This window comes from Xenopus tropicalis, chromosome 8 (genome assembly GCF_000004195.4).
Source record: "Xenopus tropicalis strain Nigerian chromosome 8, UCB_Xtro_10.0, whole genome shotgun sequence".
Taxonomy (NCBI): Eukaryota; Metazoa; Chordata; class Amphibia; order Anura; family Pipidae; genus Xenopus; species Xenopus tropicalis.
Window position 1 is genome coordinate 57,392,094 of NC_030684.2, and position 25,477 is coordinate 57,417,570.

General features: G+C 35.6%; 1 protein-coding gene across 1 annotated transcript in view; it reads left to right on the forward strand.

Annotated features, from left to right (window-relative positions):
• Positions 1-25,034, forward strand: part of aff2 (AF4/FMR2 family member 2) — a 332,688-nt gene extending 307,654 nt beyond the window's left edge. The window contains exons 17-21 of the mRNA XM_002934547.5: positions 3,987-4,058; positions 4,412-4,505; positions 7,839-7,888; positions 10,908-11,122; positions 14,980-25,034. Of these exons, the coding sequence (XP_002934593.2) occupies positions 3,987-4,058; positions 4,412-4,505; positions 7,839-7,888; positions 10,908-11,122; positions 14,980-15,101 (553 nt within the window). The 3' untranslated portion in view covers positions 15,102-25,034. The remainder of the gene's footprint in view (positions 1-3,986; positions 4,059-4,411; positions 4,506-7,838; positions 7,889-10,907; positions 11,123-14,979) is intronic.
• The last annotated feature ends 443 nt before the right edge of the window (positions 25,035-25,477 follow it).

Genomic DNA, 25,477 nt, shown 5'->3' on the forward strand with positions numbered 1-25,477 from the left:
CCTGATCAGTCTCTGCACTAGATTAAAAGTGAGACTCTGTTACACAGCTCATTTTAAAAAATTACAATCACTGGTGGGGGGAGAGGGCTAAAATTTTGAAACCTCCTGTACCCTTCCTTTTCCTTTAATTAATTGTCATAAGGAGTACTACTAATTCTATGCCCTACTCAAACCCATTTGAGTTTTATTAGTGTCACACCCTTTATTTCCATTATTACTACAAATTTTTCCTCCCTTGCTTTATTCTCCCTAAATCCAGCTACTTTAACTTGTTCTCACCTTTCATTCCCTTTTTTGCCCCACTGGAGGGTGTTTGCCTTTACTGGAGTACAGCCATTAATGATTTGCCCTAAGGTTTCTTCATTTATAGTTATACATTTAAGCATTCAGTAGTTCTGCTCCTAACCGACCATTTCTGACACTATAATTACATTATACCTTTCAGAATGCTTGGAGAGCACTTTATTAAACCATTACAATCTAAAGAACATGTGGCTGGGTCTCCCTTCTTGCAGGTCACACTGAGGACTAAAGAACAAACAGCTTTGTGGTGGCATTGAGGTCTTTTATTACTATAAGGAAGTAGATTTTGTTGTTAGATACAGTAAACAATGTTAGTGTGTTTAGGACATCTACAGTATCTGCCAGCTTGGATTCTGCAAATTCTATCAGTGTATTGTTTGTAACAAACACTGGCTTTGTAAAAGAAAATAAATATACATCATAGTGCTTGTCAGGGGGAAACTTGCTGGCAGAAATACAGGTGTACAAATTAGTAATAATGTGAATTATTTTCATGAGACAGGCAGTGGCAACCAACTCCAAACTCACGAGTATTCTTAAAAAGTTTTTAAAGCAGTTCTGACTCCAATGATTATATCAATGACAGTTTATTATTTATCTACTATTTTAGGTTCTAATAGTATGCAAGGATCTCTAGCAACTTTTCTGCCTGTTCGGCAGCGGCCAATTTACCAGGTCTCATTCATGCTTGCAATCCTTAATCATTTAACCATTATGTACCCTTAAAAATCATCACCGGTAAAATTAGTTTTGTTCATAGGCTACTTCTTATTACTTTTTTTTCAGATGGTGAAACAAAATAGTCTAATATGAAAGAAAGTCTTATTTCCTATTGCAGTATTTTGTATATTTTTTTATAAGGATAACTTCATTCTTGGAAAATATTAATATTTGCCTTGACTTTCTAGTCCAATCCACTATATTAAATGTATATCTATTTATCAGATATGTCATTTACTGTTGACTGCTGAAGAAAATCTATTTACTTATCCCTACAAAGATTTCTAGTTAATAAAGAAGCTGGAAACTCCAGCTCCTGGGGTCAGGTTCATTGTGTCCAAGGAACATGCTTCTTTGTGCCAGTTTATTGATTTATTCTCCAGCAGAATCCTGCTTTGAAATACGTTTTTCAAAAACACAAACAGATTTTTTAATATTTAATTTTGAAATTTCACATGGGGCTAGCCATATTCTTCATTTCCCAGAGTGCTACAACCATGTGACTTGTGCTCTGATGAACTTCAGTCACACTTTACTGCTGAGCTGCAAGTTAAAGTGATTTCATCCCCCCTCCCAGCAGCCAATCAGCAGAACAATGGGAAGGTAGCAACATAGCAGCTCCAAGTCAGAATAGCACTCAATAGTAAGAAATACAATTCAAGACTTTTCCAGTGAGTAGGAGAAACAATAGGTTACCTGAAAGCAGTTCTAATGTGTAGGGCTGGCTCCTTCTGAAAGCTCAGACTCAGGCACAATACACACCAATTACTACACACCAATACTACAGCTAAAAAATACATTTGTTGGTTCAAGAATAAAATTTTAAATGGCAGACTGAATTATTTGCTGTGTAAACAGTGTAATTTAGAAATAAAAAGTATACCATAAAAATCATGACAGTATCCCTTTAAGAAGGAAATTAATGAGCTGGAGTGCAGACTGGTAAAACAAACAGAAAAATTAAACTATATGGAAACTTTCAAAGAGTGAGACTTTTTTTCTGCAGAAAAGGGCTTCCCTCCCATTGATAAACAAATGCTTATGTTTCTAAGCATAAGTTTGCTTTCTAATTTGGGTTAGCTGATGTGAAAATCTCTTTTGAGCAACTTTGAGCCCTATTAAGTATTCTAACACAAGTACCTGTGAAATGATGTTAAGACTCTTAAGAGTTGAGAAATTGATTTTCACTATGTAAAATACAGTAAAAAAAGCATACTTACTCATGTAAATGCAATGAAAGCTACAATAGAGCATATGGTAGTATCAATGGATTACAGGGGCAATATCCCAAAATGGGAATCTAAATAGGAAGAAAGTTAGATAGCAGACATTAACACAACATGCATTATGCTACGTTCAGCAGTTGTGAAACAAATAACAGTCATTATACATCATTCAGAAATGTTGAGGGACGGTTCCTGTACTTCTACAGACTCATATAAATGTGGATTCCTACCTTCAATGTACTAATTACCATTGCAGCTCTAGCAAGTTCTATCTAAATATACCTTAGTGAGTGGGGTACGTGACTATGTAGGCAAAGTATATATATATTAGAAATAGGGATGAGCTAATCTGTTTTGCTTCACCGAAAAGTCTGCACAACTGCTGAAAAATTCAGGAAATGGTGAAGAAATTGCAAAACACATTGAAGTCAGCAGGCGACAAATTTTTTGCGTGACAAATTTTTACAAGCGACTTTTTTTTCACTCCAAATGCATTAAAGTCAATGGGCATTTATAGTCCTGGCGACATTTTTGGGGAGACTTTTTTCATGGCAAATTTTTGCCGCAGTTTTGCGAAAAAAATTTGCAGGTCATGAAACGCGGAATTTCTCTGTGAATCCATGCCTGGCAAAAAAATTTGCTCATCACTAATTAGAAATTTTGTAAAGGAGAGAGGCAGAATGCAGATAACAGAATAATACATAGAACTACTTATTTGCCTTCTCAAGCCATTTCTACTTTCTGTCCTTTCTAAAGCAGCAATTCTGCTATGCATTCTGGCTTAGATCCTAGCTGCTGTATGTTTATAGCAAAGAATGAATATGGCCATGGTTCTCGAACCCAGCATTCATTAGTAGAGTTATTGAGATAAGATAGATTAGAATGTTACAAAATGTTACAGCCCTCCAGCTGTCTAAAGTAGGTGGGCCATACTTAAGGGCTAATTTAGAGTGATGAGCGGAATTCTTTTGGCAGACGTGGATTCATGGCCAATTCACGGCGGATTTTTTCGCGAAACGGGTGCAAAAATTCAGCATGGAAAAAAATTGCCACATGATAAAAAAGGTGGAAAAAAATGACGTGCATCAAAAAAAATGACAAAAAAGTCATGTTTAGCGGAATTTTCGCCGTTTTGCAAATTTTTTTCACAGTTTCGCGAAGCGGGACAGATTCACTCATCACTACTTATTTATCAGTTTTCAAATTTGTGAATTTTCTATTCAGAATAGAAAAAAAACTTGATTGAAAAAAATTGTGGAAAAAACTCAAATCCCTTGAATTTGTGAGTTTATAAGATCAAAAAAACACTTGAAAAAATCTCGGATCTAAATAATGGCTTGAATTTAGCTTAGTACAACTTCCATTGACTTCTACATGAACTTGAAAGCTTTTAGCTGCCGAAGTTTACATTCGGGCTTTTGGAATTTTTGTACTTAATAAATATCGAACGTTAGAGCTTTTGAAATTCGAATTCCTGCAAAATTCAAATATAAAAAAAAAACCATTGTGGAAAGAATTTGAACCCTGATTATTAGCGCTACATATGTCAACTTGCTTTTTTCTAAAGTGCAGATAAAAGTACTAACTCAAATATCACAAATATTGGCTTCCCGATAATATCAGACATCAGAAGGAAGAGAATACTTATGTTAAAGAAAACAGTATATTTACACATTTTGAGATTGTAGAGTTTGTCATGTTTTCTTTTACCCAAATTGTTCTTCTCTCTTTTAAAAGGTATGCCATGAGACTGAAGAATTTCACAGGCTCAGCTGCCACTGAAGGAGAAAAGAAGTTAGTGGTTTTATGGTGAGTCCACAGAGACAATGTCAAAGCAGCTAAAATCCACTAAAAGACTTTAAAACTACAGCAGTACTTAAGCAGCTTACACAAGATCATTATTCTTGTTTTCCATTAAACTATTAAAGGATAACTAATGGGCTCTGTTAGCAGCTGACTAAACATTTATTCTTCCCATTTATATTGTCATCAAGATGGCATTTTAATGCCTTTTCATTTTTATTACATTTATTTGTATGTTTCAATACTTTCCTTTGAAGAGAATAAGGAAAATATATGTTTTTATATCATTTGTATGTGTTGTTGCCTGACTGTTTCACTTAAATCTGCAATTAATGTAATCCTTCTGCTAATTACTACAGCTACCGATGCTTGTCATTACTCTACTTGAGAATGTTTAAGCTGAAGAAGGACCATGCTATGAAGTACTCCAGATCACTCATGGAATATTTTAAGGTGATTCAGAATGTATTTACTGTAGTAACCTACAGCAGTGTTAAGCAGTGCCGCATCATTGGGCTTTTTTACTTCAGTATAAATAGGGATTACCTTATAAAAGGGGTAAAGGACACACAGGTTTAGTACCAGTTAGCTCTCACTACTTGTTAGTGCACTGGGATTTTTTTTTCATAAATCAATGTTTCCGGTTTTTCTTTTCCCTTACCCCTTTATCCTTTTTTACAGCTTATGTGCTTTCCTTGCGTCTTGCCTCCTTACCACTTAACTCCATTATCTATTTTTCTCTCTGTCCTTCAGTCAACCCTTTTTCCGTATATTTTTTTACTTATTAATGTCCTTTAGGTGGGTTTTGCAAGTACAGGTATGGGACCTGTTATCCAGAATGCTAGGGACCCAGGGCTTTCCGGATAAGGAATCTTTCCATAATTTGGATCTCCATACCTCAAGTCTACTAAAAAATCATTTAAACATCATTTAAACCCAATAGGATTGTTTACACTCTAATAAGGATTAATTATATCTTAGTTGGGATCAAGTACAAGGTACTGTTTTATTATTACAGAGAAAAAGGAAATTGTTTTTAAAAATTAGAATTATTTTCTTTCCGTAATTCGGAACTTTCTGGATAATGGGTTTCCGGATAACAGATCCCATACCTGTATTGCCTCACTGTCTCTATTTTTGCTGATGACACTGAAAAAAATTACAGGCATGGGACCCATTATCCAGAATGCTTGGGACCTGGGGTTTTCCAGATAAGGGGTTTTTCCGTAATTCAGACCTCCTACCCAAAGTCGACTAGAAAAATATTCAAACAGTATTTAAACCAATAGTATTGTTTTGGCTCTAATAAGGATTAATTATATCTTAGTTGGGATCAAGTACAAGGTACTGTACAAGGTACTGTACAGAGAAAAGGGAATCATTTTTAAAAATGTGAATAATTTGATTAAAATGGAGTCTATGGGAGATGGCCTTTCCGTAATTCAGAACTTTCTGGATAATGGGCTTCCGGATAAGGGGTCCGATACCTGTATATGTAAAACAATAAATTCCATTCAGAATGCTGCCACTTTGCAGAGTGATTTAACTAAATTGGAGAACTGAGCAGCAGATGAGATTCAGTGTTGATAAATACAAGGTTATGCACTTTGGTAAAAATAACATAAATGTTAGTTAAACATAAAATGATAGTATATTGGGGGCCTCCTTAATCGAGAAGGATTGGGGATTTTTGTGGACAACCATGTGCAACTCTAAGCAGTGTCAACCAATAGGCTCATGTATGTCCACAAGTGCAGTAAGCAAAATGCCATTCCCAAGTGCAATCACCATGTTTTTTCCCCACAATGCAGCATTTGTTTCCCTTGAATTTCGCATAATTTCATTTTCAGTTCTCTTGACCCAATTGTTCTATGCCTACTCTAGTTGTGTCCAATTCACCAATATAGATGCAACTCTGTGTGCACTTCATCGTAAATCAGCGTAATTATGGTCAATATTTTCAATCTCCCTGTCATAATTTCCAGTGTTAAGTGTGCTCTATTCTTTTGGCACAATTGAACTGCAGTGATTGACACAGGGAACCTGAGTAGCTCCAGGGTTCCCCTGCGTCAGTAAGTGCAGCAGGGATTGATTAAGAATGTTAGGCAGGAAGGACTGTGGTGTGGTGTCGCGTGCAACAATATAGAAGATGGAAGCAAATGAGCCTTATTGTCTTCTTAATCACATAAAATGTCACCATGAGGGCAGTGAGGTTGTGTAATACCCTGCTGGGTGTTGTTGTGATGGCAGATTTCATTAATGCCTTTAAAAGTAGCTCAGACCAACCAATTAGCACATAGCATTTATTGATTACCTGTGTAAAAACAAACATCGGATTGGTTTCTTTAGTTTACTAGACCTGGAACAAAAATGCCTTTTTTTGACTGAGCGTCCCCTAGGCATCAAGTCAACACCCTGGGGCCAACAGAGCATGTTTTTTATGTCTTGTTTTTAGAGGATGACTGTAAGAAGTAATACGGAAGTCTGTCAGTAGCTGAAACTGCACACTTATTCTGTAACACTGGGGGGGGGGGGGTGATGTTTAAATAATTGAACATTTTACTTTTTAAGGCAACAACTGGCAGGAAAACTTACAGTTAAGCAGTTATTTTGCATTCATCCACAATTCCCATTTATACATTATCTAAGGATACTTCAATGGATGCTAGTGATGGGATATGCCAGGGATAATAAACCAATTTAATTGGCTTAAAAGTCATTTGAGGGTAAATTCCCAAATTTTCCCTCTGACCTGTATAATTATGTAATGCACAATAGCTTAAGTTCCAAAGCATTATAGTGCATTACATAATTATATAGGTCAGAGGGAAAATGCTGGGAATTTACCCACAAATGACTTTTAAGGCAATTGTCTTGCCTGCACCCTGCCATTAGACTCAAGCAATTGCAAATGTGGCAGTGAGCATTTACGAGTGATAATTGACTGACCCACAAGTGCACGGGCAGGGTTTGGGCTTTTTCAATTACAGTCAAGAGTGAGGTGATTCCCAGTATTTTGAAGCCCGTCCACCAAACTGGAAATTGCATGGGTGGCTAAATGTTGGAAATATCCTCAGCTGCCATTGCCATAATGCTTAAGGAAGGGAAACACAATTAAAAAGGAACATTTTTACAAATTAAATACAGCCATTTAATAGTTTCTAATTTGTAAAATAGTAAATCTCAGTTCAAATAGATCTAGGATCTAGAGATTTCATCTTTTGCAGTTTAGATTTTTGTGCATGGAATCATTATATGTCATCTATTACTCTAATCCTTTGTATGTTGATATTATTGCAAATCTTCTTCATATTTAACCGTAAGAGGTTTCATGTTGCTCTGATGAGATATTCAAACACATTTAGGTTTAGGGGTATATTTATCATGCTGTGTAAAAAGTGGAGACAAACATGATGATGTTGCTCATAGCAGCCAATAAGATGGTTTGCTTTGGTTTTCTAACTGTTGAAATCTAATTGCTGATTGAGTTTGTGGCCCCAGGAGCCAATTTCCATACTCATATCATTGACGTGCAGTAAATAATGAGTAGCTACACCCACCCCTTTACCAGGCCAGTAGGCTTCCAATGAACCTAAAAATGTCACAATTGCTATCATTTCTCTTTGCCATATGAATTAAAAAACATCTAGAATACTTCTTAAATCTTTAATCCACCGTTTACACACTGTAACAAGATACCCTGTTCTCTAAAAAGCTATTTCATTTGATTTTGTGTGTTAAAGACCAGGAGAGACCTTAAGTGAACTTTTTTTCCCTTTATTGCAGAACTCCTCGAAATCTTCACAAGCGCCCTCTCCATGGGGAGGCAATGGAAAGTAAGTATGTTTAATTTTAAGTGATCCTTCATAAAACTGAATGATTACCGAGCAAAATCCTGCACTGACAGCAAGAGTATGAAGGTCAATTTTCAGGCTATGGTGGAATACATCAAAAGTCAAGGCGAAAAAGCTGCTGAACAAATGGCTGAAAAGTTAATGCAGGTTGCCTCAGAATTCTTCAACAATTTGGTCCTTAAACTAAATTATAGTCATAAAAGTATTGTTAATTAGATAGCAAGCACTGAGTCATTTCAGAAAGTCAAAGTAAAGTTAACCTCCATAGCAGTGATTTTATAGTGATTGGTTCCGTAATGAAAGACCAATGAATAATTCATTGATATACGACTACTGCTGTTTAATAAAACTCAAGTTCTGTCAGCGGTGGAAATGTGAAGATAATTAATCAGCCAATTATCCATGGGATCAATCTCTATTTTAATGTTAATATATCCATACCTGAAAATACTGTACAAAATGATAAAAAAGCAATAATATTAAAATGGGAAATCTGCAAGGCCAGCATTTATATTTGTGTGTGGGTATACTGTTTGTGTGTGCTAGGGGCCCTAAAGTTATAACAATATATTTCAAAGGGCATTTTAATTAATTATTGGATTGCAACTGTATTAGCCATTGCTGGTGGAATAATATTGTAATTAACATTAAATACATAGCTAGGGTGGGATTTTTCTTGGAAAAACAAAGTTGTATTCTTGTCCAACTGGATCTAGTAATTTCTAACAACCCAAAATGTATGGCAAATGTGGACGTACTCGAACCCCTGGGTAATAGTGACCATAATGTTTCCTTATTAAAATGAAATCATTACTGTTCTCAATTTATTCCCTTAAGAAGAAAATGTAAGAGCATTACGGACCTTCCCATGTGGCTTAACTCAGAAAAAAGGAAGTCAACTGGAATGAAAGGAAAGCATTTAACAACTAAAAGTCAGAGGGGGCAGATAATTCTTTAAAGAATATAAATAGTGCCATAACAAATCAGTTAGGAAGTGTCAGGAGGGCTCTGCTTCATAACAAAGATGGCAGCACCCATGGCCGCATAGTGACGTCATTGCACCATGCTGTGACAGGGTGAAGAGTGACATGGGGTGACAAGAGTGTTCCTGGGTGCGTTATAATTCCTATATGGCTGATTTCGGGCTCTGCTCTATTCTGTTGATCTAGTGCAGTTTTTCCCCAACTAGTGGCTTGGGGGCAACATGTTGCTCCCCAACCCCTTGAATGTTGCTCTCAGTGCCCCCCAAACCAGGGAGTTATTTTTGAATTCCTGACTTGTTGGCAAGCTTCGGTTGAATAAAAACAAGATTTACTACCAAATAAAGCCTCCTGTAAGCTGATAGTGTGCATAGAGGCTGCATAATAGCCAATCTTAGCCATTATTTGGCACCTCCATGAACTTTTATGGTGCTTGTGTTGCTTTCCAAGTCTTTTTACATTTGACTGTGGCTAACAAGTAAGAAAGTTTGGGGGCCCCTGATCCAGGGACTGGTCCAGTTGCTATTGTGGGTTCAGGAAGGATCTTTTTCCCACGCAAATTGGAGAGGCTTCAGTTGGGGGTTTCTACCTTCTTCTAGATCAGCTAGCAGCTATGCAGGTTTATTTAGAACAAAAGGCTGAATTCCATTAACATTTTTTTAAACATATTTTACTAGCTATGTTACTATGTTACAAATAAAAAACTGGTCATGTTACAGGCTATTACATGGAATTATCATTATATATTATCATGGAAGTATCCCATAAAAAGTATACTATCATGATGCAATTAACCCATGGTTGGCTTTTTCTTTTTTTTTCTAATTAAGATGCTTTGTACATATGTTGACTTTGATATTAGTATGTTTTTTCTAGGCTCAACATATTTAAACACAGATTGTATGTTTTCTGGAGGGAATAATATTATTAAAATATTATTATGAGGCACTTTGAAAGTTGAACCCAGCAGTCTTTGTGTAGAATTGAGCACCAGCTAATATTCAGAGGTTTGCTTGTGAGATGTGATTGCTAATTGCCCTGTCAGCATTAGTTCAGCACCGTATATCTGCTCTTAAAAAAATCCAAAGATCCATCTGTAATTACAAACAATTTCCCATACCACTTGAATACTACATGAATACATTGTATAGAAATGAAGGTAATTCTTCCTTGCATTCTGCAGATAATAACACTCCATGGGGGGCTTTTATGAACTGTACTTTACCTATCGTGTGCACTGTATTTGCTAGAAATTGCCATTGTGGTCTCCCCAAAATGCTTAAATAATAGCTTTGCAGTATGTTGACAGTGTTCTGACTACCAATAGCACTAAAAGAATTTGGCAGCAGGTAGAAATGTATTCTAACTATGAGATACTGACGTCTGTTTTATGTCTTTCATTCAATAAAGAACAGGCAGAATAGAAAATAAAACTACTCCAGAACGGGGAAACTTTAATTTTTTTATTTCACCTTCAGAAACCAAGTTAAATAATAAAATAGGAACAATTCTTTTATGTATAAATCCTACCTTTCATTGACTATAGAACACAATGCCAATTGAAGAGAGGCTGAAAATGTCACACTGTGTTTTTCTTTTTATGTAGGAATATTATGTGTTTGCATTTAGCTAGTTGTAGGGATGGAGTCAAAAACTGCACTGGATGTATATAGCACGACAGATAAAAAATATCATTTTTTAAATATCTGATCTATCAAAAGATTTGCACTTTAAGTACAGCAACACTTCAAAATTGTTTGTGAGCAAAGAAAGATTCATGTTCATTTTTATGCAATATGATACCCTTGTGGGTAATAGCACTAAAGATTTAAAAAAAAACAACCCCAGCCATTCACTTAGAATTTCATACAAGCACATTTTACCAGAATGTGTATATACCAATTGTGCCCTGCGCACCTTGGCACCACCTGTACAACCTGAAATATGGGTTTTTAAGGATAGAGGTCTTGGTAATACACACACTGAATAGTGAATGGAATTTTTCTCCTTTTTCTTTTTAGAAATACTGAGACACCATCTCCGATGTCACTTAGCCCTTCTCCTGTGAACACTGCTGGAAATAGTACTGGGACAGGAGCTTCCTCATCCACTGGCACCGTATCCATCCCCCAGAGGATTCATCACATGGCAGCCAGCCACGTTAATATCACTAACAATGTCTTACGGAGTTATGAACACTGGGACATGGCTGACAAACTTACAAAGGAAAACAAAGGTACAGTGAATTGCTAATGCTAAAAATATGGGCTCATATAAGTCTACAAGTGCCGTTGTGGTCCCCGCAATTGCAGTGCCACACTTTGGGGGCATATAGGGGGGGATGTCAATGTGTGGGAAATTCAGTTGCTCCTGAGGATGTGTGACAGCATCCCGCAAAAGAACAGAGCTGCAGACTTTGACTTTTATATACATTTCTGACTGAAATGGCTAATGGTAAAATGTGGAATTTCACTTTGAATCCAACCCTGGTGAAAAAAATTACTTGTCACTTACTGCAATTAATCATTTAATATAAGGTTGTGGCATTCCACTGGAAAGCATAATTTACAGTGAGCTGAGGGACACTTCATAGGCCTCCGATATGGCCAAAGGATACCTGAAAGGAATTTACACTGTGCATTATTAGCCTACAATTTGCCTGTCTTTAGATTCCAATAGGTCGAGTCTGACATACTTTAGTGGCTTTTTTGGCCATACATTAAACTCCCACCACCATACAGCATTTTCCAAATTAATATATAAAACTGAGTGTGGGGTCAAAAATAATATAATAAAAAATAACTGTTAGGATGGAAGTACAGCTGCTTATTGAGTGAGCTTTATGTATTCTCATGCAGTACTCAAGCAGTACGATAAGGCTCTAGAAAGTGAATACTTCAGACCTGGACCCCATATAATCACACTGAATAGCATTACTGTCACATAAACTATTTGTCACACAGTTCCATACCTTTTATTTTATTATTAGGTGTTAATATTAGGTTTTATTTGACTTATCATTTTGGAGGTTTATTATATTATCTTTGATTGTAATGTGGATTCACATACCCCCACAGAGACTCTTGTTTTAAAGGATTAATATTAATCTATTGAGCAGCGTGACACCCATTTCCAACAGATTCATCTATTTGATTCATGATTCCTTCTCTTTGGGAAACAAATGTAATTAACAATTTTTGTTTGGAAAAATCTATCTATATAGGAGTTGTTAAAGGGGAGCCTCATGATTCTGTTTCTTGTTTTTACAGGTAAGGGTATATTAGGGCAAGTGGCACATTAATAAGTTTGATTTATTTTATATACAGTAGTATATTGCGGTGCATAAATTGTTCTTACCCTATACAACTGAGAGCCACTGGAATTAGTCTTAAATTTGTGTGGAGTGATGATGTTTTACTTGTTTTACATGTTGATTTGGAGTGCCTAGAGTGTGAGTTGTAGTTCATTTTTAGAGTTATTATTATGTGTGTTACTTGTTACTTGATATCTCTAGACATTTCCATTTGCATTTTGTGACATCATGGGTGCCCTCTACTTACTGATACCAGCTTGGGGCATACCTTTGCCAATTTCATAAATTCTTGGAGTGTGGCCTAAGTTTTAATTAATAAATCTATAGGTAGTGGCTTGTACTACTCAGTTTCTTCCACTGTAATGGACAAGGTGATATAATTTAAGTCAATTGAAGTTATGATATGCTCTGGCACAGGATGCTGGGTATTGCAGTTTGATAAAAGTTATTGTCATCTGAATCAGTTATCATGTAATAGAAGGCAATTGTGTGCGTTATCATGACAGGAGCATTGTTGGATCTTGCCCTGCCCCTCGCCAACCAAACCTTCCTATACTTCCCATCCCCAAAAAACACACAGACACCAGTTTTGTGATGAAAATGGCTGCAGAACATTTATTATTATCAACTGAAGTTTTAATTTAAAATGTCCCTTAAAGAACAAATAGCATATCATAAACATCTCATAAACAGTCCAACGTAACACAAATGTTTGTATAACAAACAATTAACTCTTAAACAACCATGTACCGTAACAGCCCAATAACTGCGCAACGCAACAAGCGCCGTCAGCTGCCATTCTGGCCCTGAACCAACTACTACCCAACATAATTCACTTCCTGATACATTTCCTTACCCCTGAGGTGCCAGGCGTGCCAGCCCCCAATTAACCATGCAACTCCCTTCCTAACCAAACCATTGCTTCCCGGACTCACCCCGCCACCAACACTCCAGTACTAACACCTGTGTAGAGAGGGAGGGTGGGCATTTTACTGTGCTGCCTAAAATGGGATGGGAAGAGGGAAAATCCTCTCACTATTTATACCCCTACTGATACTTTTCCCTGCAACTTCCAAAGCCACCAATCCCCACCAACTGGGAGTGGCTTCACAAATCCTACGGCTCTGTCAAGCCCCTGCCTCCATACACTTTGCTATGGGTCATCGGGTTACTTTACAGACTTCTTTGGTTTTGTTGTAGCATCAGGACCACCAGGATAGACTGACTAATCACAATAGGTGTCTATTATGGATTTAACTTTTTCCTGTATTGTTGAGCGCTCCCTGTTCTTGACCAGAAAAATCTATCCGTACCCGTTAAATAAAGAAATATTTCCTGTTAATGTAAAACAATCTTCAGTAATTGCTGCACCTTAAAACATGAGACAAAACTGATACCAGATACCATATGCCTTAATCATATTGCCTTCCAGCTTCCCAGCTGGCTAAATAATGCAGCACTGATACAGGTGGTGCACCGACAGTATGTGCCCCTTTCATACTCTAATATCACTCTGAGCAGTTTACTTTGGATCCTTTAACAACGTAGAAAAAAAAATCATTGAAACTAGCTTAATCTCAAACTGCATCTTATTAATGACATAATTATAGGCATTATGCACAATTGTTAAAATTTCCGTTCAAAGCTAGAAGCATTTCCACAGTAGGGTGTTTTGATGTTAAACTGAAATATTATGAATATAGTAATTAGCACAGTGTGTTATAGTGCTAAATATCTTGCTTGGTATTAATTAAAATATATTATTACTGTAATGTACACCTTGAGTTTTGTGTTACAGTGAAAGTTACAGTGTGCATTATTGTTATTAAATGTAGTTTGCTTTGCTTTGTTCAGCTTTGCACTACAATTCCCATCATCCTCAGACAGGTTCTTTAGTCTAATTTACACAGTGCGGCAATATCTGGGCAAGAAAATATTATTACAGAAGAAAATTCTAACCCCTCTAAAAATGAAGACATGCACTTTTCGAATAAATCTTTTTGGAAAATGTCCATTTATACTGATGAGAAATGCTCATATCACTTTCTAACTGAATTGCATGTAATTATTTATTCATGTCCCTAATTTGACTCTTTGTAACTGTCAGTTAAAAAGTATATTTTCGTAGTTAGTAACATAGTAAATTAACATTTGATTCAACCCAAAAATCTTTATGAGTATAAATACTATAATCATGGGTATTTAATAGACGTGGGTGTGTGGGACCTTGAGCCCCAGCATTACGATGTTAAAAAACAATCTTTTATTGAAAGAGTAAATGCAGATGAAATGAATTCTTACTATAATATCTAACATTCTCTTACACCTCTAATTTTTGGTCAGAGAGAGGCTTTAGTCCATTTCAAGGGTTTACAGTGAGGAATACATATTGCCAATAAGAGAACTGTATAATTCTGTGAGTGGATATCTTTTCTTTAAGTTATAAATCTTGACACTCGTGGACATACTATATGAATTAAGCTGTGGTTAATAATGCAAATTTTTGGGCCTTTAGCAGAAAGAGTGGTTCATATGATATTTGTCCACTTGTGAATAGCTAAATACTACTGATCTGATTATATGGCCTATGGGCCAAGAGGTTTGCTTGCATACAAAGTGTAGCTGTTTATGTTTCCAAGCCATATGACAACCTGTTGCATCCATTGATCAGATGACAAATCTTATCTTCTGAGCATCTAATTGCTGCTAACCTAATTACATTCAACTGTGTTGTTTTCCCCCAAGGTCATGTATAATTAACCGTCTTTTTTATTTCACAGAGTTCTTTCAAGACCTTGATACAGTGATGGAGCCTTTAACACAACACAGCTCTATGACCTACCTGGTCCGTTATGTTCGTCAAGGACTTCACTGGTTGCGCATAGAATCTCACTTGTTGTAGAGTGCTCTACCCCCGTTCCTTCCATTCATTCTAACGCTGCCAGCGCATGGACGATTACTGGTAGAAATCCACTCATCTCCTTGACTTCATTTTTAATATTTTGTCTGTTGGAAGTGGATATTAAGTCAACAGAAATGGCAGCTCACTAGTAGAATTAGCTACTCTGCTCCTTTCAATATGCCTTGCGTCTTGGGGATCTTTTATTCCTATGTGCTTTATGAAACAATACTTTTTTTTTTTAACAGATGTTGTTTTAGTCTTCACTGCCTTTAACAGAATGCACTTTGTGAAGATTTGGAACAAAACGTCTTCAGTTTGGGAGTGTTTTCTAAAAACACTTTAATTGGGATACTTATCAAATATTGTATCATTAGGAAAAGTTCAATGCTATGAATGAAAAAGGTCCTTGATTAGTTGAAGCACCTGTAACTTGTAAAACAAGGAAAAATAATAGGATAATAAGGGTAGACACCTGGGGTTTGGCACATGACCTTCATGCAGTTGAAGAGAATGTAGGACATATCATACTACCATCACGAAAACATGTGCAGATCACCCAGTTTATCAATAGTCCAGCAGGTTAATATGTGGTGAGGATAATTTTATAATCTTTCTTTGGCCCAGTGATTACCTGTTTTAATTTATAACTCTGTGCTGCCAAACTTAATACACTTTTCCTTTAATTATAGGACTGATGTAAATAATGTTGACATAATAACAATTGTCTCATAATTATGCCAGAGTATGTGATATGGTAAAGATCTTATATGGAACTGATATGGAATTATGGTGATGGTCTCTTGAAATAGCATTTTGTTGCTAGTCCCTTGGCAGTAAAAAAGGGTTTATCATAAGAAACGAAAGGGGATTCAGATATGTTAACCAGTCTTTCCTCTATTTAGACCGATTAAGGCTTATGCCACAGAGGAAGGTTGATAGCAGTTACTTGTAGCAGTCTAAAAATAGGGTGTCTTTTTCCTGTGGGGGAATAAAAGTCTACCTTAATCAATGAAATCTATTTTACAGCTAGCTACAAGTAGCTGCCATTAACCTCCCTTTGTATCAAAAGCTTAAGTGACAATCATTAAACAATTCATTATCGAGTTAATTTGCTCCATTAGTTTTCCTGTGCTTTATAGCAGTTTGTCAACCTCCTAGTCCTTCAGCTATCATTGACTGTAACTACCAGCATCCAACTGGGAGTTGTAACCCTGAGTGTCTGAGAGGGCCAGGAGCTTGTCATTTTATAAAGTAGATGTGTCTTCCATTTGCAGTAAAACATGTTGGCATAACATGCGGAGGCTAATTTACCACCTTAACTGTTAAACTGCACCAGTGCTGTATCCATAGCCATTTATGACTTTCCGCTGATCCAAACAAAATAGATGATTGTACTGGTATGTGCACTGGTGTAATTTATCACCTATGTTGGTAAATAGGCCCCACTGTGCACCAGAACATTCCTTCTCTTTGTATGGTATTTGCACATGTGTGGGAGTGGCCATTTTGCTTCAAGAGGTGAGATAAAACTGATAAAAAAAACTAGAAGAAGAAAAATCACAAATACATTGGAAGGATAAATTCTTTTAACAGAATTACTGCAGATTTGGAAATCTTAGAGCTATTGTATGTGTATTATTCTTTTTTTTATACTAAACGACCATATCAGAATACTGGCTAAAATAATTAAATGCAATTGTACTCCCAAACGAGTTCAATATTTAATGTTTAATCTTAAAATAATTATGCTTAGGCAAGCTATATGGCACTGCAGTCTATGTGCAAACACAAATTCTTAGGAAAGGAACGTACTATGCACATATTAAGATATTCTTCCATGTCTGGTTTATTTATAGGAAAATGTACAAGCCTGTTATACAGTATGTTTTTCTTTGCCCAGTCAGTGATCAGAAGCAAACTATTTCTAATGGTTAGGGGCGATAATTTTGTTATCCAGGGGTACCTTGAAGTAGAGCGTCTGCTCCTTTAAATTAAGAGAAGCTTGCAGAGACATTTTGGATATACAGTATTATAAAAAGACACCACTGGTGTTAGGTCCATTGTTGTATGATGGGGTAAAATGAAATTATGGTTTAACCTTCTCTACTTGTGACCTTTTTCAAGAGAACGGGTTGCAAGATGATCCTCATAATGATCACTGATATTAATGGACTATGCTTTCATAAGCAACCAAACCATTACAGCTGGCAATTTAGGGACAAAAAATGTATTTAAAATTATTTAACTAGTCTTTGTCTTTGTTGTACTTATATGCCGGTATAGCTTTACACCTCATGTTGGGCCTTTTTAACTCAAGACAACAGATTCATCTCATAGATTATTTGTTATGTACCCTTGCTTCCAAATAATAGGAATATGTCATTGGCTACCTCTAAAACAGCCACCAAAAATAGCTGAAATTTTGAAGCAGTCATACATTTTTAATTTACCTCAAAATGTCATTACAGAAACCAAACATGCTTTTTGCACCCGATCAGAACAACCTGTAATAGGGTAAGTTACAGCTTACCATTACTGGATGCGAGCATAGAAAATTGCAGGGACTTTAGGGACTTAAGAAAATTGATGTTAAGGAACGCTATTCAGATTTTTTTTTTAATCTATTTCTTAAATTCATGGCTTTACTATCAGAGAGCACACATTGCCATTTGCCTATTACAGGAATGCTCAGTGTTTGTAGATATATTTTGCTTGTGGTTTATTGCATATCTTGATTTCTCAGGAGCTGCTACTGCTACTTTTGTAATACAGAAAAAATATAAAGACAATTTTGGTTAGGCAACAAGCCTTAACTCTTTCTGTCTGGCAGCCCTAACTGGCCTAAGCTGTGCTTTATTTGTCATTATGGGCATATCTTCCATTTTTGCTCTAGTGCAACTGTCCATACCACAGTATGGAGTTCATTCTATGAACTTCTAACATAGTATTTCCATTGATTGGGCATGCTACCTCATTGATTGTCCAATGGTATCATACCTGTTACTGTTTCACTTACTACCAAATTTGCACTTTGACAGTAACCCATAACAGCCTAACAATGATTGGCCATGTTCAACTAGGGGCAGTAAGAATAATAAAAGCAAACATTTGATTGTTTGGCATGGGTTAATGCACTAGTTTAAATTAGTCCATTGTTAGTTAATGACACCCATAAATTAGTATTGACAATTTGAGTGAAACTTTCCAAAACCAGTTCCCTTTATGCTGATAGGAGCCCAAGTGGGTGCATTAGGATTTATCATCAACCAAACCCACTATGCGCTTTTGTGGTTGGCTCTAAACATGCCCTTGTCCTGACAACAGGGGTGAGGTTTTAGGAAGCAGTATATGAATCTGTTATGAGAGGCTGTGTTTGTTTTACTTTGTTTTTAAATGCAAACCAGTATTGATTACTTCAGTGACCACAGTGTTTAAGTGGCCGGTGCACACAATTCCATTCAGTTTTGCTTGTTTAGTGATTAACTGAACAGTTATTTTATACTTAACGATTGCACAGGAATTGTATTCCCCAGGGAGATATAGATGTACCTACTAAAAGGGATCTATCACAAAAATAAAAATGTAATACAAGATTCAACTGACTGAAATACGAAACTTTATAAATATAATTAATTAATAACTCTGTCCTGTTTCTGAAATAAATAAGGTTCTCTCCCCCTCTCAGCATCTGTCTCTATTCATGCTCTCTTTTTGCAGTAGGTGGAGTCAGGTTTAAATCTAATACATCCTTTGGGGGGTTGTGCCCTCTGCTTAGAAGATGTATGAGAGCTCACTCTTAAAATAACTTGCTTTAGCTAAAATCCTGTTTTTCTACATACAAGATTTGTGCCAAAGTCAGTTGCTTTGGTTATTTGAGTTATCTGCTAAGAAAGGTAGCCCTCCTAAAAGATGTATTAGAATTACCTTTCAATCAAAATCTGACCCCGACTTCTGCAAAAGTCGAGAGTTAAGAAAGCAGTTTGCTGTATGGGGGAGAGTGAAGGGTAACGTGACTATTTCGGAAACAGTACATCAGTTTTAATTGATTATATTTAGGAAGTTTCATATTTCCATGAGGCATAGCTTTTATTACATTTTTGCAATAGTTCCCCTTTAATCCCCCTTTCGTCACTGTCTGTTATGTAGTCAGCCATGGTGCTATGGAAAATTGTATGTCAGCCCTTTATAAATATTTTAAATAAATTCATCTGATGCATGTAACTTCCAAGTAAGGAGTCCCAGCTACTGCCTAAGGATGCACTTAAATCACATCCATTTTTTATTTTATTTAAACATCCTATTGTGTCTAATCATTGGCATTATGGAGATACATAACTGAAACTCCATTAAATTCATTGCTTATTCAATCAAAATGTTAAGATAGATACTTGTGAAGAGTTCAAATACCAGCAAGTATTTTTATGCCAATGTAAAGAAAGGTGGCTCATTTTATACATAATACCCAATGTAAACCATCTTACAGTATATACACTGGTTCTCTGCTTTATGGAAGCACCAACTTTCTTTGAATATATTGTTAAGAGAATATTTTAAATGATAAGTGTTCTTCTTAAAGCCAGTGTGAAGGGGGTGAGGATGTACAAGAGCTCATGTTTGAGGTTTGGTTGCAATAGTCAGACTTTATAAAAAAATAAACTGCCTTCTAAATTATTATTTGAATAATGTTGTGCTTGGCCCACTTTAGAAAACCAAGTGGAATACTAATAAGGTGATACTAATGAGGTGATTTGTATCAAGACCACTTTGTTATTGTACTATATGCTCCTATATAGGTTATGCCCAGTGTTGTTGTGAGGTGCAATACCATGATCCTATTCTGTGTATTAGGTTTTTTTTATTGCAAGTTACTATCATGTTGGGAAGTTGTTTTGTACAGTAAACTCCCAGTAGCTTGAAAGGGATAATGGTGGATCTGTAGGCATTGACAGTGCAGTGTTTATAGTTTATATAAGGTCCCACTGACTCCTAATCCACTTCCTTAAAATGTATGTGTTTTGGGCATCTGTATAAAACAATTACCATAAAAATGGTTTGGGATTTAAGTGCCAACATTGTGATGTTTATGTAGAAATCATCAAATACAATGAAAGGGAAATGGAATGAGTAGATGAGTTATTAGCATCCATCTGCTGTTTAATTCTCTGCTTATTTAAGTGTTGGTAAAGCCATATTACAATTTAGGGCTATGAAGTGGTTTGAATTGTTGACCAGAAAGGCATAACATGTCATCCTAGTTCCTTAGCCCTCTTCCTTTGGGTTAGAATAGAGAGGTAACTTGTTCTGGTCGATTACCTTGGCCAGATATGGGAAGATCATTTAGCAACTAAATGGGCCACAATACTTTTTGTGTGTTGTGAGATCAAGTATTTCATATGATCAAAACCAATTTGGAAATGATCACATTTTATATGTATGGTTAAAAAAAATCTACTTGGCTAATGAATGTATTTGGTGTGTGGGATCATTTGCAATACACGTGCATGGGGTGCCCTGTGATCCCCTAGCTTTCAGTCAGGTCAGCTGACTATATTTGGCAGCTTCACCATGTTCCAAGAACTCTTATACAGTGCTCTTATACTGTAGATACTAAGCAGGCGACAAGCTCTGTGACCAGATGGTCATTCTGTGAGTATTTTTAGTATAAACTGCAATAGTGTTTGTAATGTTCTTTTTACCTAATCCTGAGAAAAGCATTTATTTTTCATTTTTATAACATCTGGAATTGTTCGCAAAGGCATAAAAACATTCTGAAGTGGATACTTTTTCTCTTTTTTAATTCTGTATTAATGTCAGTTGTTATTCATGTGCCTAGGGTGTCCAGAATGTCTCCATATTTTCCAGTTAAGTGCCGTTCTGCAGCAAAGCACCAATTTTTGCATACACCTTATGCCAATATTCAGTATATGTGTTGTATTTTACTGTGGTTAGTAGAAAATATAATCTGTTCTTTGTAAAGCAGCATTTATGCATGCCTTAACCCTTAATTTCTCTGGAAAATTCCTAAGAATGTCATGTAAAATATAACTATATTTCAGCCTTTTTTCCAGAGAAGGATTTGTAGTGGGGGTAAACCTTTATTAGCTGGAATGAAAAAGATTTTTGATACATGCAAATATAGCATTTTATATGTAGGGATAGTTGGGAAGTAAGAAATTACACTCAGATGTTTGAAATTTTTATTTTGGGTCGTTGTTAAAAACTAGTAACACTTGCATGTCATAAAACATTTCATAAAGCAAAGCTGACATTTTCCTTTTTATCCTCACGTAGTAAAACAGTAAATGGGATTAAAGGGACAGTATACACCCCTTTTCAACCTGAGCTGAATTAATAGGGCTTGTGCTGAACATATATTTTGTCTATTGGTATAATTAAGAAATATCTATGATTTCTGATACTTCTGGCACTAAATAAGGATATAAAGTCACTTTCACTTCACTTTTACTTAGCCCAACTTTTAAATTAGTGCTTTAGAATGGCAAAATGGGAAAATATGGATTTTTTTTAATTGAAACACTAGGCAGAATCTAATTTTAACACAAGTCCTATTTAATGTGCTAGTTTTTAGCAAAGGTGTTTTTAGGTGTATACTGTCCCTTTAACAGTACAATTGACATTTTCTGACTCTATTTCATTAAGACACATTATGCTAATTCTGATACCACAGTTTTTTATGGAAAACAATATATTTGCCCCAAAATGGTAATTGCCAGTAAACAGAGACAATATATGCCAGTAATCAAAATGAGTTGAAAGGACCAAGCTAGTGTTGGAAATACTTTCTGCCACATGGATTGTTTCTATTTCTTACAGTGATCAGTTCATAACATTGATATTGAAAGCACTTTCTGTTTTCTTTTCTTCCAAGCAATTGTAAGATGGGGAGAAGACACAAATCAAATTAACATTTCTAGTTAACCCCTGCTGTATACTGAATCCCTGTTTATCTGTAGACCTGAGACACAGGCTACAACTAATAATAAGGTAGTTTTTTTTTAAACAAACCTCATTATCTTCATTTAAATGAACTCTTCAGATTTGAGGGGGAGGGAGGTGGAGATATTAAGGATAACGACCAAACAATGATATATTAGAGCTTGCTAAGAACTAAAGAAAATGTGTATATATATTTTTTTTTTCATTTCATAGAGAAGGCAGAATCATGTTCAACACAAGTAATATTTATTTTGTTCATGTATTAACTACTTTAACATGAAAGCACAGACAATGATGTTCGTGCAACAAGGTTATTAGATGATAAAAACATGTTTTTGGACTCAGTAGATTGAGCTTTTAAGGGCCTTTTAATAATATAGTTACTGAAGTTTGATGAGATGCAGTACATATAACAGTGATCCCCAACCAGTGGCTCGTGAGCAACATGTTGCTTACCACCTCCTTTAATATTGCTCCCAGTGGCCTCACAGCCCATTTTTAAATCTCTGGCTTGGAGGCAAGTTTTAAAAACAAAGAGACTAGTGATGCACGAATCCACTATTTTCGAATTTGGCTGAACCCCAAATTCTTCTTAAAGGATTCCGTCAAATATCGAACTGAATCCTAATTTACATATGTAAATTAGGTTATGGAAGGGTTAAAGAACTTCTGTGTTTATGTGACAAAAAGGATTTGGTTCAGCCGAAGCTGAGTAAGGCCTGAATCCCAAACCGAATCCTGGATTCAATACATCTCTAACAGAGACACATGCTAGTGTACTCACCAACACCTTTTGACATACAATATATATATTTCAAAACCTTTTTTAAAACAGATCACTAGGCAGGGTTAGGGTGATGTACAATATGGTGCTGAGAGACACAACATCCAGGATATTTCTTGATATATCTTGCAGCTTTTATTCTCCCATGGGTGGCTATAGAAAACAGAATATGGGCATTTATTTAGATGGCAAGTCATAGTTTTCATGATAGGGCACATTCTGGTAACAGGGATTGATGAGGTTATATTAAAGAACCAGTAATGTCTAAAATGTAAAAAAAAAAACATTTTAATGTTTGGGAGAGAGGGGAATTTAACGGAACTCAATTTTCTGGTTTATATTTTTTTGAAACCACAAAAAAACTAATTTCCATGGCAGTCATTTTTTAAAAAGGCCCTAACTGAAAAAGCACAAATGAAAAAAAAGTTGGGAAAATTGCAAAAACCACAACTTTTTCATCAAAGGATAACCGTGACTTGTTTATTGTCACACAAAAACCTCTAAAACCATGAAGCAAAGAACAATCCTCCAATTATTAAAAGGACATCATATCATTAACTTTTATGTGATTTCAACAGGCTGTAGCTGTCGTATTGTCGCTGGTAAATTGTGGCAAATTTGGATTTTTTTTTTCTGTGACAAAATCACGTTTTTGGCAACAAAAAACCCAAACTTAAAAAATTGTGCTTTAGTAAATGCCCCTTTAAAGTTTTTATCTATTGATCGAGCACCTACAAATATACTATTTCTTGGCAACAAATGTCCTGTTTTATAGTTCTGTAGAGAGCTATGAATGGCAATTGACCTCTTTTTATCTTTCTGTGTAGAAGCCATTGTATTCTATGCAGGCTGTTATCTGCTATGAAGCACAATGCTTCTTGTCCTCTTCAAGTTGAATGGCTGCCACATGGCTACACGGCAGCGTATTTATATAAACTATAGTACAGTTTCTAAAACAAACCCATCATTACCAGGGCAAGGTAACAGTATACTGTACAGAGATAAGGATATCAGCAGAAATGGTTTCCAGATATATGGGTATTCTATAGAAAAATACATAAAAATACCTTCATGTTTAGATGGCTAAAATATGTGACAGCCTTAATATTTGTCCATTTCCTTTAGGGGCCATCAGTGGTTCAGTTGGTGCCATCAGTACTAAGTAGAACTTACATCTGAGCGACTGCAATGTTTTTGCTGATATATTTGGAAATAGACAATTACACTGACAACCAGACATTTCCAAGAGTATAATGTTAGTGTAATTCAGACTGTAATCCACTGTTGAGCAGTAAAAATGTTTAAATTCAGTTATTTTAGTCTTTTCCTTCCTAAGGGGATTTCAAATAGTGCACTGCTTTAGCTGTAGCAATGGGGATTTTTTTGTAGTCAATTCTAAATTTTAATAAAACCTCCCCATATAATATCGTAAATATTAGTGCACAAAGTCTAAGCACAATCATGACAAATCACATTATCGTCATGGAAGCCTCAAATGCTCAGAAGTATTTATACGAGTGTGTACTTGCCGAGAAGGTAAAACTGCCTCAGACGTAGCTTGCATTAGTTTGTGATGGATGTGCCAGTTTTATATTAAAAGATTATAGCTGACATTGCACACATGAATTATGCTTGTTGGAAACAGCTTTACAACTGTACCTTCAGAGAAATGACGGGCAATTTTTAGATTGCATTAAAATCCAATGAGATAGTATAAGCTAAGCCTAAGCCATGATTATCATATCTATTTCTAAAAGTCTCAAAGCTGACTATACTGAGGAACAAAATACATTATATATTTATTATAATAATTCAGGCCTGCCTGCCGTAGGTCTTTACAGTCAGAATATGAAGGTGACCTGGGGCGACCGATCTTGTACTGGGTTGGCTCAACTTTGCTAAGAAGTCACTCTTTTTCTTAACAGTATATTGTAAAACTTTCATTTTTATTTACATTCCAGATATTTCTGAAATAAATCAACAACACAGTAGTTTGTTATTAGGTTCCTAGCCAAAAAATAGACTTGTATGCCTTTTTTATATGTTAATGAAATTATTTATTAGCCCTTTAGTAACTTATTTTTTTAATAAGAATGTCTTTTATTATTCATTGTGAATAAGGGGGTGATTTATCAATGTTCAAGTTTGATTTTTTTTAACTAACAATTAGAGTTATGGTTCAAAAACTTGAATGTCTGGTATTTATTAAGTGCAAAAAACCCCAAATCAATGGGAGTTGTCCTAGGCAAAGTCAAGCCATATTTTCAAAGTATTTCAGATTTGTAAACTCAAAAATTCAAGGTATTCAAGTTTTTTATTTAAACTAGTTTTCCTTTTTTTAATAAAGAAGCAAGCATTCGATATGCAAGTTTATTTAGAAAAACAAACTCGAGAATTGATAAATAAGCCCATAAATGTTATTCATATAAATGTTGTCATAGTGAGTCCAGGTACCTTTCATGGCAGATGAATTAATTGAAACCTTCATTTCTTACTATATTTATCGAGAGATATAGTACTTTTTTTTTGTAGGTGATGAGGTTTAGTTTTTTTCTGCAAGAAAAACATTTAAATGTGTACTTACCAAAGAAATACTGAACTTTTTTTTCACTATTCCTACATTTCAGAACTTACC